General features: G+C 33.6%; 1 protein-coding gene across 1 annotated transcript; it reads right to left on the bottom strand.

Annotated features, from left to right (window-relative positions):
- Positions 1-4185: 4185 nt before the first annotated feature.
- LOC11407131 (protein VACUOLELESS1) lies at positions 4186-17985 on the bottom strand. Its single transcript, XM_003599734.3, has 16 exons — positions 17607-17985; positions 16441-16865; positions 15475-15765; positions 14334-14473; positions 14075-14180; positions 13904-13996; positions 11406-11495; positions 11211-11324; positions 10954-11061; positions 10774-10847; positions 8749-8803; positions 8144-8325; positions 7770-7899; positions 7338-7440; positions 5392-5489; positions 4186-4601 (listed from the first exon to the last, which is right to left on the bottom strand). The coding sequence occupies exons 1-16, from the start codon at positions 17983-17985 to the stop codon at positions 4437-4439; spliced, it is 2553 nt and encodes an 850-aa protein (XP_003599782.2). The 3' UTR covers positions 4186-4436.
- Between the last annotated feature and the right edge of the window lie 694 nt (positions 17986-18679).

Here is an 18679-nt window from a genome sequence, read left to right on the forward strand (position 1 = left end):
AAATTTTTTGTAACCTGGTAAATCCCCCCAACACTTCAGCATGCGCCTAGGTCGAGGGCCCCAATTTTCTTCATCTATAGACAGTTAAATGGGACAATGATCAGAAAGGCCGCGATTTAAAGCATGTTGCATCATATTGGGCCATAAAGCGCACCACTCTTTTGACAAAAGAAAGCGATCTAGACGGCTCATAGAGACACCATCCCCTCTAAACCAAGTAAAATTTTTGCCACAAAGAGGAAGATCAAAGAGAATGTTACTATCAATGAATTGATTGAAATGAGAAAAATCTTCAACAAAAGTACCAACCACTCTGCTCTTGCGTTCAGTGGGAGAACGAATAGCGTTAAAATCATCACAAACACACCAACAAGTCGCTCGAAAATTACCAATGATTGCACCAAGGTGAGCCCAAACATCTTGCCGCCGAAGGGGGTCACACGGTGCATAGACATTTGCAAGAGAAAAATCGGCCCCATTTTTCACCAATTTTCCTTGAATAATAACAACATGAGCCAGGCTCCTAGTAACAATAACATCAACTTCCATCGAGTCCCAAATAGTTAAAATACCACCGGACGCTCCCACAGAAGGTCTGTAAGAGAAACCGTAGTTTTGATTACCCCAGAGCGAAGAACAAAGAAAATCATTAATATTTTCCAACTTGGTTTCATGTACACATAGAATCCACGGACAGTGAAATTTCACAATCTTTTGAATTTCCTTTCTTTTCTCAAAACTCCCCAACCCTCTTATATTATAAGAAATGAATTTCATTTTGACCACCAACACGTAAAATCAAAACACACAGATTAACAACCAATAGAAGAGGCCATAACCTTTGCGTGGCTGCCCTCAATGCCATCATCAACTAACAATGACTTCCTCTCCAATTTATTAGGCCGAGAGAGAACTTGAAACATATTAGAACAATCACCCTTGAATTGTAAATTGATAGCTTTGCCAATATCTATAATATCTTTGTTACCTCCATTAGATTTATCATGCAAAGGAATCCAATTTTTCCAATCTTCCCCGGATGATGTTGAAGATGATTTAGCATCCAAACTTTCTCTGTTGTTGCTGCCATAAGAACTAGAGAGAGCTGTTGATTTTTTGTTGATTTTCTTGAGCATATGAATTAAATTTTGTCGGTCTTTGAGTGGCATACGAGCAATACGGCGAAGATTAATAAGAGAAGGATTATGAGGAAGTTTATGCCGCTGATGCATTACCTTTTTCTTCTTTTTATGTGAAAAAACAACTCCAACGTCTCCTACATGATGGTCTTTAATCCAATCGAAACTCCAAGGACCCGAAATTGATGTAGATTTTCGAGTGTTGGAATAAGAGGCCGCTTTTTTTGGATGAAGTTTGCTTACTGCACCAGAACATACACCATTTGGAGGAGCACGACCTTCTAATTCATTTGGCTGCATGGGATCAAGAGGTGTAGATACATGCTGCTGTTGTAAATTAAAAGAAGCTGAGGCATTGCTAATATGCGCAGCTGAAGGAGCTGCACATGTGGCTGCAGCTTGCTTGTCAACTGAGTGCTCCCAAACCTCCTTGAGATCATGAACAAGGGCATTAACAATGGGTTCTTCATTGTGCAATTCATCAAAGTGTTCCGAGCATTCAGAAACGGAATCAGAAGCTTCTTCATCAAAACAAATGTCACGTGCAAAAACCGATTCTGTTTCCTCCACAAATTTAATTTTATACGGCTTGTCATCAATCAAAATATTCTCCACCTCATTGATAAGATCAAAACGTGCTAACTAAAATACGAGCAAAATCAAACCTCTCTAGATTGGTAGTGCAAGGATCTATTTTTAACAGTCTCCCAAAAGATGATGAAATAAATTCAAGAAATTTAAAATGCCAGACATGTAAGGGAACACCATAAATCTGAAGCCAAATACCTCTTTCGGACACAATGTCCTCATCCAGGGACCAAGCACGCAGATCAGAAAAGAAACAGTTAAAAAAATCAGCAGCTTCAAGATAAATAGACATCATATCATCTTTGCCGAGACAAAATAAAACCACATTATCTCCTCCTCTAGGTAACACCCGAACATTATCAAAACCAGCGTCAATGATTTTCTGTTGCACAATAGGAATACAGTCCCCATTTAGCACTCTTGCAAACGCCCCTTTACTTGCCCAAACAACATCTTCGTTATCGGAAACAAACTTGCGTGGGACTTTGGTACCACCACCGACGTGACTATTATTTATCTCTTTAACAGAATAAGAAGTGTCACCAACAACTGCACTTAATCGAATTTTCTCCCTTTCCTCCTCACTCTCATTCGCATTTAATTTAACCTGTTCAAGAGCCTGCTTTCTAGCCAACGCCTCCGTATCACGTAATTCTTCTCCCTCATTATTTTTTCCCCTTCCAACAATTTTACTATTTTTCGACTTATTTTTTCCTCCCATATTTTTTGATTCTTTTTTTTCTATTTTTTCAATTTCGACGTTAATTTTCGACTTATTTTTTCCTCCCACTTCTGCCGATTTTTTACCATCCTCCAACTCCTTCAACAACATAATGATTTGACATTGTGAATAAAAGGTTCGACGCTTTTCATATTCATCGCCAACATAGAATGCAAATCCTTCTTTTCTACCATTTTTTAGTCATGGAAAAATTCAGTAAGATTGATGTCAACAATCTCTAGCAAAATGAAAAATGGTTTTATTTTCTAAAAATAGATGAAGGAGTACTGACACCTGAAGCTAGGTATTGATGAGTCATTTATTATCTATTTTAATATGTTATTTAGTTTCGTTTTAATTAGATTTAAGTTTATTTTATATTTATATTATTTCCTTTTTGAACTATTTTACTTTAAATTCCATATTGTTATATTTTAGGAACGAATATTTGATGGATTGAGTCTTGGAGCAAAAGAAAGGGATTTGGAGCTGATTCGGTACGAAAATACGGAGATTTGGAGACAAAATATATCTCCCCCAAAGTCAGAAGCTTGGCACGGCCGTGCCACACTCCAGAACTACTTTTGCTGCTTTTGCTTAGATTTTAAGCTACTCTGTTTTAGTTTACTTGTGGAACATTCTAGTGATTGCTTAGATTTTAAGTCGAAGGTAAACTATAAATAGAGTAGCTAGCCATCACAAATATTCATCTTTTCTTGGAATGCAATATGTGACAATTGTCTTTCTAATAAAAGTTCATTTACTTTCTTGTTATTTACTTTTATGCTTTCTCTCTTCTTCTCCATGTCTACGATGAACATTAGTGAGTAGACTTCTCTTGTCTTGGGATTGTTGGATAAGTCTAATGACATAATCCTAATCAAACCAAGCTTTAAACCTTAATCTTATGTAACCCTAATCTCTAATCTAAATTCACCGCTTTAACATGGATTAACCATTATCAAACTGTGGAAACGAAAGTGAAGGGTTTGATAATTGTTCGTCCATCATCTCAAATATCAATTCATAAAACGAAAGTGGAGTTTTGATATTCGAACAAGTGAATTTAGACAAAGATTGTAAAGGCAGCGAAATAGTCTTTACAATCTTTGAGACATATAGTTTCGAACTTCAAGGATTCTAAATTATGATCAAGTCAGCGAAATAGGCTTGGTTGCAACTTAGGACCAAAATCTAATAGTAATCAAGTCAGCGAAATAGGCTTGGTTGCTAGAGGAACAAAAGAGAAACTGTCTTTAGAAGTTAGGTCTAACATAAAGTTATAAGTTTAATACTTTGGCTTGTGAAGAACTTGTCAATTAGATGAACCAATAATCCCAAGGCTTTTATCTTTTCTTTTATTTTCTTGTAATTAAAAATCCAAACTTTTATCTAAAACTCTTTCATCTAATCATCATTAAAAGTTAATTGAATTCATAACTCCCTGTCGGAACGATACTCTTATTTTACTATTTCGATAGAACCGTGCACTTGCGATCTTATCCCATCAGGTATATGGAAATCTGTCCATTTTGTATTATACATACATTAACGACAAAAACATCTTAAAACAGATACTAGATTGACGAATTTTATATACTTAAGAATTACTTATTATATTTAAGTAGTTTAGAGCCTAAATTAAAGAGAAAATTGTTTAGGGATTAAATTGATGATTGATTCTTAAATTTTTCATTACCCAACAAGAGGAATCAAAAAGAACTTAGACACCATCAATACAAATAACTAAACGCAGATGTTATCATTACTCATTAACAAATTGTATTATACATACATTAATGACAAAATCAAGCAATATAAACACGAAAAAGTGAATGTCTCTTTGATCATGTAAAGAGGTGGAGAAAAAAAGGCAACAACCACATTAACCTCAGATAAGTTACATTTTTAACACAATATACACACAATATTTGTTCGAATTGATCAAAAATAAATAGGAAAATGGTATGAGGAGTCAGGAAAGAAAATCATGAAGCCCCTTGGAAAGACAATCGATCTCGAAGAGTATCAAATATTGATGAAGCTGCTGCATTTTGTGCAAATGTCAATTTCAACCGACCAAGCAACTCACCGTCTTTTGACTGTGCAGCAGCATCCGCAGCTTCCTTGGCCATACCAATTCGAGCATATGACTGTCCAGAATAAGAGAAGATATACAACTATAATACATTATACATGTGCAAAACTATACTAAAAATAATAAATAAAAAATTATATTATGGTGAAAATATATTATTTTATCTGTATTTTTTTCTTGTAATTATTGCTTTGCATCTACGTAAAATTGATTCCGTTGTGTAGTTCATAATTCAAACAGTTTCTCCATGTTTTTCTATTTTCTCCCATTCAACATATTATTTGGTATGCAAAACTCTAATTTGAGCTAAAGTCTCGTCGCTTCCACAGCAAAAGCTCTAGCTTGTGCTATACAAATTTGCAGTAGTATACACTTTACGCAGTCTATCTAGATCACAGTTTTACTAGAATTTAATTTATTATTTTCTGAGCTGTTTTTTTTTTCTTTTCAAAAAGCACTGGGTTGTAGTTTCGGCAATATTGTCCCAAGTTCAGCACATATTGTAGGCTTCATTTCTGGAGATAGAGGACTTGGCATCTCAATGGTAAAATTTTCATTTTAGACAGAAAAGTGGGGAGTTTTAGCCATGTCCAATGGTTGAAATTGTGATAAAATGTATGCATTATTTAAACCTCAAACAATCAATAATGTATCTTTTCCCCTGGTTCAACTAATAACATGAAAAGAAAAAAACAATAACGAAGAACAAAAATTGAAACTGACTACTCTGATATTGGTTACCGGTGTTGCTTGTTATAAACATTTCAATCTTTTAATCCTCAAAAACTAAAAAAAAGAAGAAGAAAAAATACATAAAATTGAGATTTGAGACAAGCTTAAAATACCTCGGCTTTTTCTCGAGGGTCTGCAAGTTTGGGGATATATTTAATAGCTTCTCCCTTTTCATCTGCTTCAATGCATGCCTCCACAAATGGCCTATAACCTATGGATGCCAAAACATGTAGGTATTGGTCGTCAAAATAATAATAAGGTACCAAACATAGTAAAAGGAAACAACTACCACTACTTAATGATGAACATTACAAGAGGGAAACAAAATTTCAAATCTGCATCTCTTGCATAATTCATAGGGTGTTGCTATAAGTTCCCAAAATATATTGGTTAAGGGGCATTTAATAGAGTATGTATTAAATGTTCTCCAATTACTTAAAAAAAATTAAATCTAACATCGTTCTTATATTTTCAAATACTTACCTTCTAATTAAATACTTTCTACTAATATTTCATTAACCAATGCTCTAAGGGCACTCCTTAGCATTCTCACTTTCCATAGGTATCCAAAATTGCAAAGTATGTACTGGAATTCTTTATTAAAAAAACAACGCAGCTTTACTTTGAAAATTGTCACACTTCAAATTAAGTACAAAAAACTAATTGATATAACATAAACAGCTGGAAATCAAATCTACACAAATTCAACTACATTTCCAAAACCAATATACAAAGCCATAGAGATATTCGAAAATAAGATATTCCTCATAATAAAAGTATTATTGTTTATTTGAGGTAGAATTAATTAAAAAGTAATTACACTACTATTAATTAATGGATATTTGCTTAAATAAAAAACATTGTGCAGTAGGTTTCTTTTTTTGGTTACAACATTGTGCAGTAGTTACAAAGCCACAGAGAGGATCTAAAATAAAATATTCCTCATAATAAAAGTATTTCTGTTTATTTGAGGTAGAATTAATTAAAAATAATTACACTACTATTAATTAATGGATATTTGCTTAAATAAGAAAAAATCGTGCAGTAGTTATCAGTAGAATTAAATAAATTTTAAAAGCAAAAGAAATTTATCAAGTCATGTTTAAATCTATTATAATAAGTTACTAGGGTTTACTCGAGTATATGAGTTTGGTTCATATGTCTTACTTATATAAGTAGTGCCAGAAACAGTCACTAACAATCTTTTTCCAACGTTCACTCTTATTGGATAAATCATGTGGACCCCACCACTTTATGTGCAGGCCCATTTCCAAAATTGTGAGACCGCATGAATTTCGCCAAATAAGAGTGAGTGTTGGAAAGAGAGTCTCTAAGTGAGTGTTCATAGCACTCCTCTTCTTATATACTACTCTTAAATATGAAGATGAAGGTCACTACATATTGTGATCAAACATGTTACAGTATCACGTCATTTGTTAAGTGTTAGTATAAGATGTTGCTAGGGTTTAGTCTTTTCTTAAATTTATGAACTTCGTTCATATTTCTTTCTTATATAATACTCTCTTAAATATGAGGGCCACTGCACATTGTACTGAATCCTATCACAGAATTGTCGTGTCTGCTCTTTTTCTACTTGCTCTCTTTGTACACTGTGTATATCACCTCCGGTGGGAAGTTAGTTTAAGCAACGCTCGTAGACATTTTACATGCTTTCTTTTATCTCATGTTTGTAACCATCTTTTTAGAAATGAATAGGAGAAGGAGCATGTGGTTGTTTTAATCATTTATTATTTTCAACTGTAAACATACACACACAGACGTGTGTGTGTGTGTGTGTAGATACATATATATCAACCCATTAATTAATTAATTAATCCAAACTGCAACTAGAAAGCCACCTAAAAAGATGGTTAGTGTAATGAACAATTTAACGGAAATAAAAAATTGAGGGGATCTTCGAAAAGAGTCCTTTTAAAACTCCATAGATTTAGGCGTGTGATTGTGATATGAACAAAACGTAGCTTGAATAATACCACTATTAAAGAAAAAGATACCAAATACAATATGAAAGACATATATTACACATTCTAAAACTTACCTATTGGAGGTTTCTTCTCCTTCGAAAATTTTTCTAGGGCAGCCCAGTCCTTGATTGTGGCCAGAGCAAAAACCTTAAGCCAATACCATCTCTTCTCCGACACCTGTAGTGTTAGAACCACAAAATTATGAGCTCAGGAACTGATTTACACAGAAGAGGTAGGGGTCATAAAAAGTGGTCCTATTTGTTGGTTTCACATTGTTTTATTTTCATTTACACAAATCATTCATTCAAAGAAGAGGTAGGGGTCATAAAAAGTGGTCCTATTTGTTGGTTTACACAGAAGAGGTAGGGGTCATAAAAAGTGGTCCTATTTGTTGGTTTCACATTGTTTTATTTTCATTTACACAAATCATTCATTCAAAGGCACAAAATGAATCATTCTATTCCTTCAAAGAACCATAATCAAGGTTCAAATTAAGAGTTACCAACCTTAAATTCTGTTTTCACTTTTAATGCAGCTCGATGATTTCCCAAGACAATACAAGTCCGGATTGTGTCACTTATACTTGAATCCACAAAAATGGCCTGCTTTGTGGTCACTTCAAGTTCATGCTGGAGTCTGCAGTAGCAATAGTTTCATAAATTTCCCTTGACTGAAGGCATGAATATTTAGTCACCAAGGATTAATAATTTTATCTAACAGCTAGTAACACAATCCAAATGTTTTTGCAGAACTTATATGAATATCATCACTTAATGATAAATATATGAATATCAAAACACCCCAAAAGCCTAACAAATTAAATAATTCAATGATGATTTATTTATGGTCCAGCAGTGTAACAAAAAACTGATAATCACACCTTAAAAGTTTTGCATGCTCCTCAGCTGCCTTTGATTCAAAGGTATGTTCCTTGGTTTCTGCAAAAAGATTTTGAGCCTTCTCAATAAGTTTTATTCGAGGACCATGAAGTGGAGATCCCTTGCTTGCCATGGGATTTTTTTCAAGTTCCCATGATTCTTTCCAAAGAAGAAATGCCACATCCTGCATGGATTAACTTCAGAATAAATTCCTAAATTCCAATACTAAATGGAAAGCATGATAAAGTGCTGTTGAGGATATAAGTATATGATTACTAGCAATACTTAAATTTAACATATTGGAAATGGCATAACAATTATGATTATAAACTTTATGAGAGTGTTGTAAATTGTCAATTCCGCGCAAAAAAAAAAAGAAGCCATAATGTCATGATAAGCAGTTGACGACATGGGAATAGAAAAATCATCAATTCCGTGCAAAAAAATAAAAGCTATTGATATCGAATGAGGTTATCAGTATTTTTTGTGAAACCATCTCTATTACAAGGAAATGCAACTGATGATATATAGTAGACATTTTCACCGTATATAATATTCCAAATCAGAAGTAATGCATATTATACAATTTGTTGCAAACAGAACATACTTGAAGTTGCCCTGTTGATAAGAAGAAGTCCTTCAAAAATTCATGTTTATAGCACCTGAAAATGAGATATATTTATCAAAGGATGCATAACATTATTTCCCAATAAAACGTATTTAATACTACAAATCATGCGACTCTATTGATTATTAAAAAGGGATCTAGTCTGTCCAAGCTAGAAAATAAGGACAGAGAATCATAAACGGGATCGAGATTAAATCTTAACCATTGCATTTCACTCATCGCTACCTCTAATTTTAATATTTAAAGATGTGCCTCCCAAAACACTAATCCACTTTTTACTGTATTAAATTCTTAATCATAATTAAATAAGGGGGAAAAAAATGTATGAAAAATAGAGATATCGAAAAGGGTTAATAATGTTTTTGGTCCCTGTAATGAGAGCATTCTGATTTTTATTTTTTCATCCCTGTCATTTAAGATTCTCCCACTTTTAGTCCTTCATAGAATATACCCTTGCCAAAATGCTGATGTGTCACTCTTGTGTGACACAATGCACACTTATGTTGACATTTTTAAATGATGTGGCCTTCAATTAATAATGTGGCATTTTTTGTAATTGTGTCGGTTTCTTTGTTAAAATAATCAAAATAACTAAATACTATAAAATAAAAATAATTCAGGTATCATTTTCCCTTCCCCCCAATCACCACTAACCCATATCTAAACCTAGAAAGACAGAAATTGAAACCAACTTGAAACTCTGAAACGATTTCCTCAAGAGGTGCACATACTTGAAGCTCTTAAAAAAGTTTCTAACAACATACAATCGAGAGAGGAAGATAGGCAATTAACAGCGCACATAAGGCCACCTATTTCATCACCCACCTCAAGAAATCCTAAACCCATGATTCCAACATGTTTAAACCTCTTTTATATATTTTAACCAGCACCACCATCATCTGTGTTGCATCATATACTTTATATGAAGTGTTACTAGAAAGTAGTCGCTACGAAACACTAGTAGTTTATAGGTTGATGGACTCATACTTCATTGCTCCGTTAAAAACACGCTATCAAATCAATAAAGGAAAACATGAATTCCCATTGTGATTTGTGACCCCCTACTACCCTCTATTTCCCAACTCCTGCCACTTAACTTTCCCTTGTTGCCAACCACACATCTGCCTACTTTTACTCCCAACAAATATATTAAAAAATTGCATTGATTTTGTCAAACTTCTAATGATTCTTATGATTTTTTCTTTATCGATAAATGATGAATAATCTATTTCTATGGAGACTATAGCAGGAAAGACCAGCTATTTCAAGAATGCTCAGGTATGGTTACTTCTATCCGACAATTTCACCATGACTATTAACCATCCAGTTCTTCATTGAGTCCTGCAAGGTCTGCAATTTGTTTCCTTCTGCCAAAGAATATAGTAAGCTGGTTCAGAAAACAGAACCACAAACTATACCAGTGCCCCTGCAACAGCATTGTTCTCATCTTCTTTACTAGTTGTTTACAAAAGCCATGATCCACCTTCTTATCTTTGGATTGTTTATGTGAGGATTGCATTGTAAATGATTCATCTTAGTCTAAGTACTCTATTTTGTCAGGGTAATTTATAATTTACAGACACTTCTATGTTGCTATGAGGGTCACATACATCACATTCTACAGCGGAGCAAATGCACACTTTGACTCTGGCGAAGGGGACAAAGGTTGACATCGGTGATGAGACACCAAGAAACAAATTTAGACATTCTAGCTTCATATTTCAGAGAATGGCAGAACAAAGATGCCTTTGGACCATAACATATGTCAGATAGGGTGTATCCAAGAGTGCATAAGTAGCATTGTTCAGCAATCTCCTGAACTTCTACTTTTATCATAATACGCAACTTTCCGGGCAATGATTTGGTAAAAAAAAACGTTTTTTATTATATGCACTATGCAGTTTTTTTCTTCATTTTCTCATGAGTTAGCATTGAACCTTAATATTACATTACAAGGAAGATCCACCTGTCTTGCCTTTTGAAAAATGGTTCAATGGAACATACCGTGCATAAGTTATAAATAAGTCCCGTGCTAATTGTCTGGCCTGTATGGTTCCAAAGAACTCCAACGGTTGCCTCTGCATCATCATAACAAGAATGTGTGTATGAGATACATGCGTTACTCCATATACATCACAAACCTGACAACATTTAAAATATATAAACCTTTCCAGAGTCCAATACCTTTTGCCAAATATGAAAAAGTACAAGGTAAACAAGGTCTGTATCACCACATTCAGTCGCCTTCATCAAGGCTGTATCTTCTTCTCCTATGCTTAACAGGAGAGGAACCTAAACATGAGAATTGATGAGAACAATAAGAAAATATCTAACCAGAAACCACCCATCAAATTGGGTGTGACATAGGGATGAGGGGACACAAAATTGAGACGCCATTAATTTAACATGTATCCAAAATAACTAGAAAACAAGAATTCCACCTGTTTAGATGAACGGGGTTCGTGTTCAACAAGCAAGGCAGCTAACTTCCGGCGGCCATTTTTGTCTGCATGAGCAGCAACTGCTGCATAGGATATGCCTTTGCACACTTTTAACTGAAAGTAAAAGAACACAATTCAAGAGTAGTTGCATAAAATATGATGATTGTAACAGAGCTTGAGGAGGGGGAGGGGAACCTTATCAAGCAGAATCTCTAGAAGAGTAGCATCGGGTATTGCCAATGATGCAGTTATCTTAGCACATGCCCAGTGCATTATCACTACCTCCTACACAAAAGTAGTCAACAAAAAAAAAAAAAAACAAACTTTACTTTTACACTCAAAGAAGATTGCTAATGAAGCGATATATCAGTAATTAAAAAAACAGAGAATAAAACAATCAATCAATAGAACTGTAATAATTCAGTAAATCATTTTTTCCTCATACCAAGCACCCTATGAGCCCGCCATTGATCCTTTAACTGCTGTTACCTTTGTAATTGTCTCCCAACCAACAATCATTTTTTCCTCTTCTATCCAAAAATAAAGGGTTAATAGGCTTTTACCCCCCTGCCATTTGAGGGTTTTTTGGTATACCCCCCCATGGAAAAAAAACTTGGAGATTCCCCCCTGTAAAATAGAGATTCTTTGGATTACCCCCCCACAGTCAATAGTCAGCATCTGACTGGATAAATTTGATGACGTGGCATGCTGACATGATATTTTATTTATTTTTTTAATTTCCACGTGGCATAATTTAAAAATAAAAAATAAAAAATCCAAAAATCTTTTTATTTTGAAAAAAATCTGAAATTTTTTTAATTTCGATTTTTTTCTATGTTCTTTTTATTTTATTTTGATAATTAAATTTCAGAACTTTTAAATATCTTCTTAATTTAAAAAAAAAATCTGATTTTTAATTTTGATTGTTTCTCTACTTTTAAATATCTGGGAGGTTTTTTTCAAAATTTTAAAAATTAGAAAAAAAAATTCTGATTTTTTTTATTAAAAAGATATTTAAAAGTTCTGAAATTTAATTATAAAAATAAAAAAATTGAAAAATCGAAATTAAAAAAATCTGGGGTTTTTTTTCGAAATTTAAAAAATTAGAAAAAAATTCAGATTTTTTTTTAAATTAAGAAGATATTTAAAAGTTCTGAAATTTAATTATCAAAATAAAAAAAAAATCGAAATTAGAAAAATCTCAATGTTTTTAAAAAATCTGGGGGTTTTTATTTTGAAATTTAAAAAATTAGAAAAAAAAAAATCATATTTTTTTTTAAATTAAGAAGATATTTAAAAGTTCTAAAATTTTATCATCAAAAAATAGAAAAAAATCAAAATTAAAAAAATCTCAATGTTTTTAAAAAATCTGGGGGTTTTTATTTCGAAATTTAAAAAATTAGAAAAAAAATTCAATTTTTTTTTAAATTAAGAAGATATTTAAAAGTTCTGAAATTTAATTATCAAAATTGAAAAAAGCTGAATGTTTTTAAATAATCTGGGGTTTTAAAAAAAACAAAAAATAGAAAAAAATTGAAATTAAAAAAAGTTCAAAATTTTTGTGTTTATAAAAAAGTTTTTTTGTTTTTGAAATTTTTTCTTTTTTTAATTTTTTAAAACTTTGCCACGTGGAAATTAAAAAAAAATAATATCATGTCAACATGCCACGTCGTCAGATGCTGACTGTTGGCTGTGGGGGGTAAACCAAAGAATCTCTATTTTACAGGGGAGAATCTCCAAGTTTTTTTTTTCATAGGGGGGTAAACCAAAAGACCCCCAAATGGCGGGGGGGTAAAAGCCTATTAACCCTAAAATAAAATAAAGGAAGCTTATGAACATTCAAAATTTTCATATACCCACCACTTCTATTGAAGAGTCTAATTCACCTCATATTTTCACATTACAACCTTGCAACATGGTTATTTGTTGCTTCCATCAATTTTTAGATTTTCAATTCTATAATATTTCCATAAACAGAATTAGGACAAACAAAGCATCTCTAATAATTAACTACCTTTGTAACTTTGTTAAAATAAGAAACTCACTCTTCACATATACACCGTATCTGTACTGTTACTACTGTAGTGTATAACAGATCAGATTTGTGCTCAACACATTTCCTCAAACCCTAATTGCATATTTATAAACTCGGAGCTGAGTTTCCTATATCATTAAAAGTATAAACAAATACACTGAACACTATCCAGCCGTGTATTAAGCAGATGAGAAGCATGAACCATTACACGTCCATAACCATCAAGTCAAATACATGTTTTACTTTGGTGCATTTGGTTGGTAAGCTAAGTTCTCATATTATTAAGGATTATCATTTGGATGAGGGTTGAGGGCATCCTCTTTTTAAAGGAATTTTCGTTACATATGTCAAAGGATTGGGAAGCATTGTTTCGTGTCACTGATGCCTTATGCATGCTTTGTTGTTTGTATTATCCTTTTTCATTTTATGCAGGATCTATCATCTTACAAACTCTTTGTAATCGTCTTCTCATTGTCTTAATGAATATATGGTTTTATTAAAAAAGGGCAGAAAAGTCCAGGACTTGGCAAGTAATGCACGTATTTCTGCTCGTATGGGGGAATATTTCAAGAAAATCAAGTTTTCATCGTGTATTTGATCAGCTGGTGCTACAGAATTATAATAAAAATGAAAAAATATACAATATGCATACACTTACTTGATTCATTCCGAGATATTCGGATATCCGCAATGCAAGCAGATGTTGGTGAGCATTGATCAGGCGACCAATCAGGACAGATGGTGTAAGCAACTGATAGGAATAAGCAAATTCAGTACAATGTCCGCACAGACAATTTCAGCACTAAAGAGACAAGTATGCCTTAAAAACCTTATATTGCTGAATACTAAGAGGTATGCCGATCTCAAAGCTGCGCACTGCATTCAAGACCCGCAGAATTTTACACATTTCTTGGATACGATCACGATGAAAATTGCTGCCAAAGTCAACTGGATATCATTACCGAGAGCGAATATCAGAAAACATGTTTGCCAAACATTCACTGCTAAAAGAATGTAATTAAGGCAGCAAAACAATTTTTTAAATATTTTGGTCAGTATATCCAACAGATAATTCAAATCAAGCTCACCTACAAAAGGCCTGCCCGTAACTGGCTGCCCTTAGGAGAGTTCGTTGGCGCGAAACATCAAACTCATGACCTGCAGCATCAACACATGCTTCAACAGCCTCAGGAAGGGACGATCTTATCAATCTCAAATTTTCATCTGCCTGGGGAGTGATGATAAGAAAATCAGATAGTCATCTACAATTATTAAATTGCAAATAAAGATCTCACACATCAACTAAGTCCACATATAACCAATCACTTATTTCTCTCTATTTTTATATCAAAAACATGTTGTAAAAAACACCCATGAATGCTGGTTTCCTTCATCACTTTCCTCTATGTAGAGCTAAAATAGAGAAAATTAATTGACCATACTCAATGAACCAAATCTACTTTTATCATCCATTATTGGGAGTCATAACCATTGTTTGTTTCTTTAAAAAGTCTAATAAAGGTATATTACATTGTCAGTAGAAAGCAATGCTCAATGTGCCCACCACTCAGTAAAAATATTTGAGCATATACTTAAGCTGTCTATTATTAAGTAAAATCAAATTGAATACAGCTTACATTGTTACAGACTTACAATATATAAAAACTTGAATACACATTCCAATATCCAACTAGATTCTGTTGTGCAAATCGGGCATAATCTTGTTAATCCACTTATATTCATTAAATATAAGGGTACACCTAAATAATTAACATACATTCATTCTTGGTAAGAAGTAGGCTATCAGTTAGAAGATTCTAACCACAAGAGAAAGCAGCACAAGCTATTGAATGAAGTAAATCACAGTAAGATTGACTGCTAGAGACACTAGTTAAGTTCTTTTTTAAGTATATTCAAAAGAATTATATTAAGATGGAAGACAGAAAGCAAAATTGATGCTCAATATAGTGGTTTTAGCCAATGGAGAATAATGATCAAACTCGTCCGCCAAGAAAAAATTATTTTAAGGTCTATGCAGTATTTCCCTACTCCACATCTTAAGTTTGTAGACTAAAAATTTCAAGTACAACACGAATTCAGTAATTCATTTGTTGGCAATGAGTAGATATCTGAATATAACCATATAACCAATGACATACAGTAGCTGACACCACAGATAATTATAAAGTTAGTCATGCATTAGTAAGAGAACAGGAATGAAGTCTCTACCTTAGCACTACGCCTATCAAAATGATCTAAGGCATCATACAGCAAAGCTGCAGGTGAGGTGCTGCCAATTGTGAAGATTGAAACTGTGGAGTCAGGAACCCGTTGTAGAAATTCCATGCTAGCATTGGACAATATCCTCACTCCATCACACTCAGGAATAAGAATTATTGGTTCATCATAAAGGTATGTAACCGGTTCTCCATCAGGTCCCATCATTAAAAGCATATCATCCCAGTAAAGCAGAACGGCATCCATTCCACACCAAGCAAGCTGCTCTGGAGGAAGAGCTGACTGCACATATAAAAATAAATTATAGACCTTACAGCGATAGCAAATAAAGTATATAGACCATAGATCATAAACAATTATGGATGTCTCTTTGAAGTTTAAATACACTATTTTTGCCACTTAGACATGGTGCTCTAGCAGTATACGTTATCTTAGTAATTAACAAAATTGGGTGGCAACATCATATGCAAAACAGCAATCAGCTTATTGACATGATATAAATTTAAAAATTAAGCTACATCCCCACAAACACAAAAATCTTAAGCATTCTACAAAATCTCATAATCACTTATATTTTATGTAGCATCGACTCTTACGATTAAAGGTGTGTCCGATACATATTGACCGTTACACCCAATCATTCTAATTTCTTAAATTATTGTCATTGCCTATGTGTCAATGATAGTGTCGTGCCCAGTGTCAATGTCTTTGCAAGTGTTTCCAAGCTTATTTTATTCACAAAATAACTAAGTAACAATCAAGAGTCAAGACAGTATTAAAATTTTAAATCGTCACTAATCCTACAAGATCCTAGAACAATTAAGTCTACAAAATTTGCAATGCTTCAAAATCCAAACCACACAAAATTCACAATAACATTGAAAATTCAACAAAAAAAAAAAAAAAAAAACATTGAAAATTCAATTTCCAATCCAATTCACGACAGAATTCACGCACCTCGCACTCCCTCTCGATGATAACACCAGTCAAATCCGATGTAGTAACAAGAAGCCGGCCATCATGCGTAAATGACGCAAGCCACTTCCCATCCCGCGACACCACCATTTTCTGCAACGGTCCTCTTAGCATCTCGCCACCTAGCCGCTGCACACCGTCCTCCTCAACAGCAATCACCGCCGCATCCTCCTCCTCACCACCATCTCCCACACCCAGCAAAACCTCAACATTCCCAGACACAGTATATTGCGGCTCAATAACCGCCATACACCGCGGCGGCTCCACAATCCCTGGATCTGCCAACTTCACCGCGTTAGGGTTTTTAAAATCCGCAATACAAAACAACTGATTTGATTCCGTTATACAAACAACGCCGTTTCCCCAAAACGCACAATCAGCAACATTGCTTTCAAAACACTCTTTACCTGTTACAATAATCAACTATTATCAATGCTAAAAGGGTAAAATAACAATCTAAACATATTTTAATTGGCAGTTAATAACAACCGTCAACAATCGGATCAACAGAAACTCTCACTTTTACTTTAACCACCTCTAAAGTCGCATACATGATTGGTTGTAATACATTAATAGTGTAAAACTTTTTACATTGTCCTTGCCTAGAAATTAAACTCTAAGGTAAAAACAGTATTTAAAATACTAAAAACTTAATAAGCTAATACTTAGAGCTCATTTGTGACGGCTTCTTTCACGAAAAAGTCACTTTTAGAAACTTTCATCCAATTTTCAACAAAATAAGGATCTGAAAAAACTCTGTAAACTGCTTCAATGAGAAATTGTTTTAGGGCCCGTTTGGATTGGCTTACATTGAGCTTATGCAAATAAATATGTATTATTCACAAGCTTGTAAAGGTAGTTTCTGAAAAAACAGCTTAGTTGCTTGCATAAGCTCAAAAATAAGTCAATCCAATCGGGCCAATATAAAATCATTCTCTAATAACTAATTTTTGTAAAAAAGAAATGATTTTCATTCTGGTAAACAATTAACACAAAACAGCTTATACTTTTTATAAAGATCTCTAAAAATTCGTCTCTAAATGATCGAGTATCATAATCACTTTTTTTCTTATAATCCATAACAAACAAGCCCTCAATTCCTAAAACATTACCTAAATTTTCAAAATAATAAATAAATAAATTATTACCTAACGAGAGATTCGGTTCAATCAAACGCGCATGTACATCATAGCGATAAACCGTTCCATCTTGAACAACGCAGACGAGAGTATGATCATCGGTCCACGACATTCCGATTAACCTACCGCCGGGGTTCCGCCAGACGGTATCGGCGAGGAGATGACCGGAGGAGGAAAAGAGACGAAGCTTCCGAAGAGCGGACTCGCCGTGGAGCTGGACGATTTTGGAATCGTCGCGGATCACGGCGAGGGGACCACCGAAAGGAGCGGCGGCGATTTTGTTCCGAGCGAGGTCGACGTGTTTCCATCGCATTGGATAGAGTTCGGGTTTACGGTAGTAACGGTTGTAGAGGAGTTGCCACTCCGCTGCTACAGAGACGTTTGCCATTGTTTGGAAGAGTGGGATGGTGGAAATGTTGAGTTTTGATCAAGGTGGAGATATGGATCTGCTGTTTTTTTTTTTTTTTTTTTTTTTTTTTTTGCGTGTAGTGTAATTTGGTTCAGTTTTGATGTAAAAAAAAATATTCACTGATTTGTTTTTAGTCCTATAAAATAAAATTACACTTTTTACGCCATGTCGGAAATTTTTTACAAGGACTAAAAATGTTGATGGAAAATTTTTATAAGGACTACAAATGGTGATGGAAAATTTTATAGGGACTAAAAAATATGATTTTATTTTGTAGGGACTAAAAGCAAAACTGTGAATATTTATAAGGACTAAAAACTTAATTAACCAAAAAAAAAAATTGAAATACATCTTGTAAAATGTTTTTTTGTTTGAAAAAGGTTTCTACCCCACTATTCAGCTGATTTGGCAGAGTTTTGATCACTTGGCAGTTGATTAGTGTGTAACTTCTGCAACGTGGCGCTGACGTGGTGTGCCACATAATATTAAAAAAAATTAAAAATTAAAATTCTGAAAATTGTCTTAAAAATTAAAAAATAATAAAATAAATTTTAAAAAATTAAAAAACAATTTAAAAAATCTGAAAATAAATTGTTTGAATTTTTTTTTAATGAAAGATCTATTGCTTTATGTTTTTATCAAGTGATAGAATTTAGTATCTGTTATGAACGAT

This window comes from Medicago truncatula, chromosome 3, assembly GCF_003473485.1.
Source record: "Medicago truncatula cultivar Jemalong A17 chromosome 3, MtrunA17r5.0-ANR, whole genome shotgun sequence".
NCBI lineage: Eukaryota > Viridiplantae > Streptophyta > Magnoliopsida > Fabales > Fabaceae > Medicago > Medicago truncatula.

What these genes read in the sequence shown, in the direction of transcription:
- LOC11407131 (XM_003599734.3), bottom strand. Translation starts at nt 17,985, where the DNA reads ATGGCAAACGTCTCTGTAGCAGCGGAGTGGCAACTCCTCTACAACCGT. An exon ending in TACGGGCAGGCCTTTTGTAG is followed by an intron (nt 14,181 to 14,333) that starts GTGAGCTTGATT and finishes TGACTTTGGCAG; the next exon opens with CAATTTTCATCGTGATCGTA. An exon ending in GGAGAAGAAACCTCCAATAG is followed by an intron (nt 5,490 to 7,337) that starts GTAAGTTTTAGA and finishes TGGCATCCATAG; the next exon opens with GTTATAGGCCATTTGTGGAG.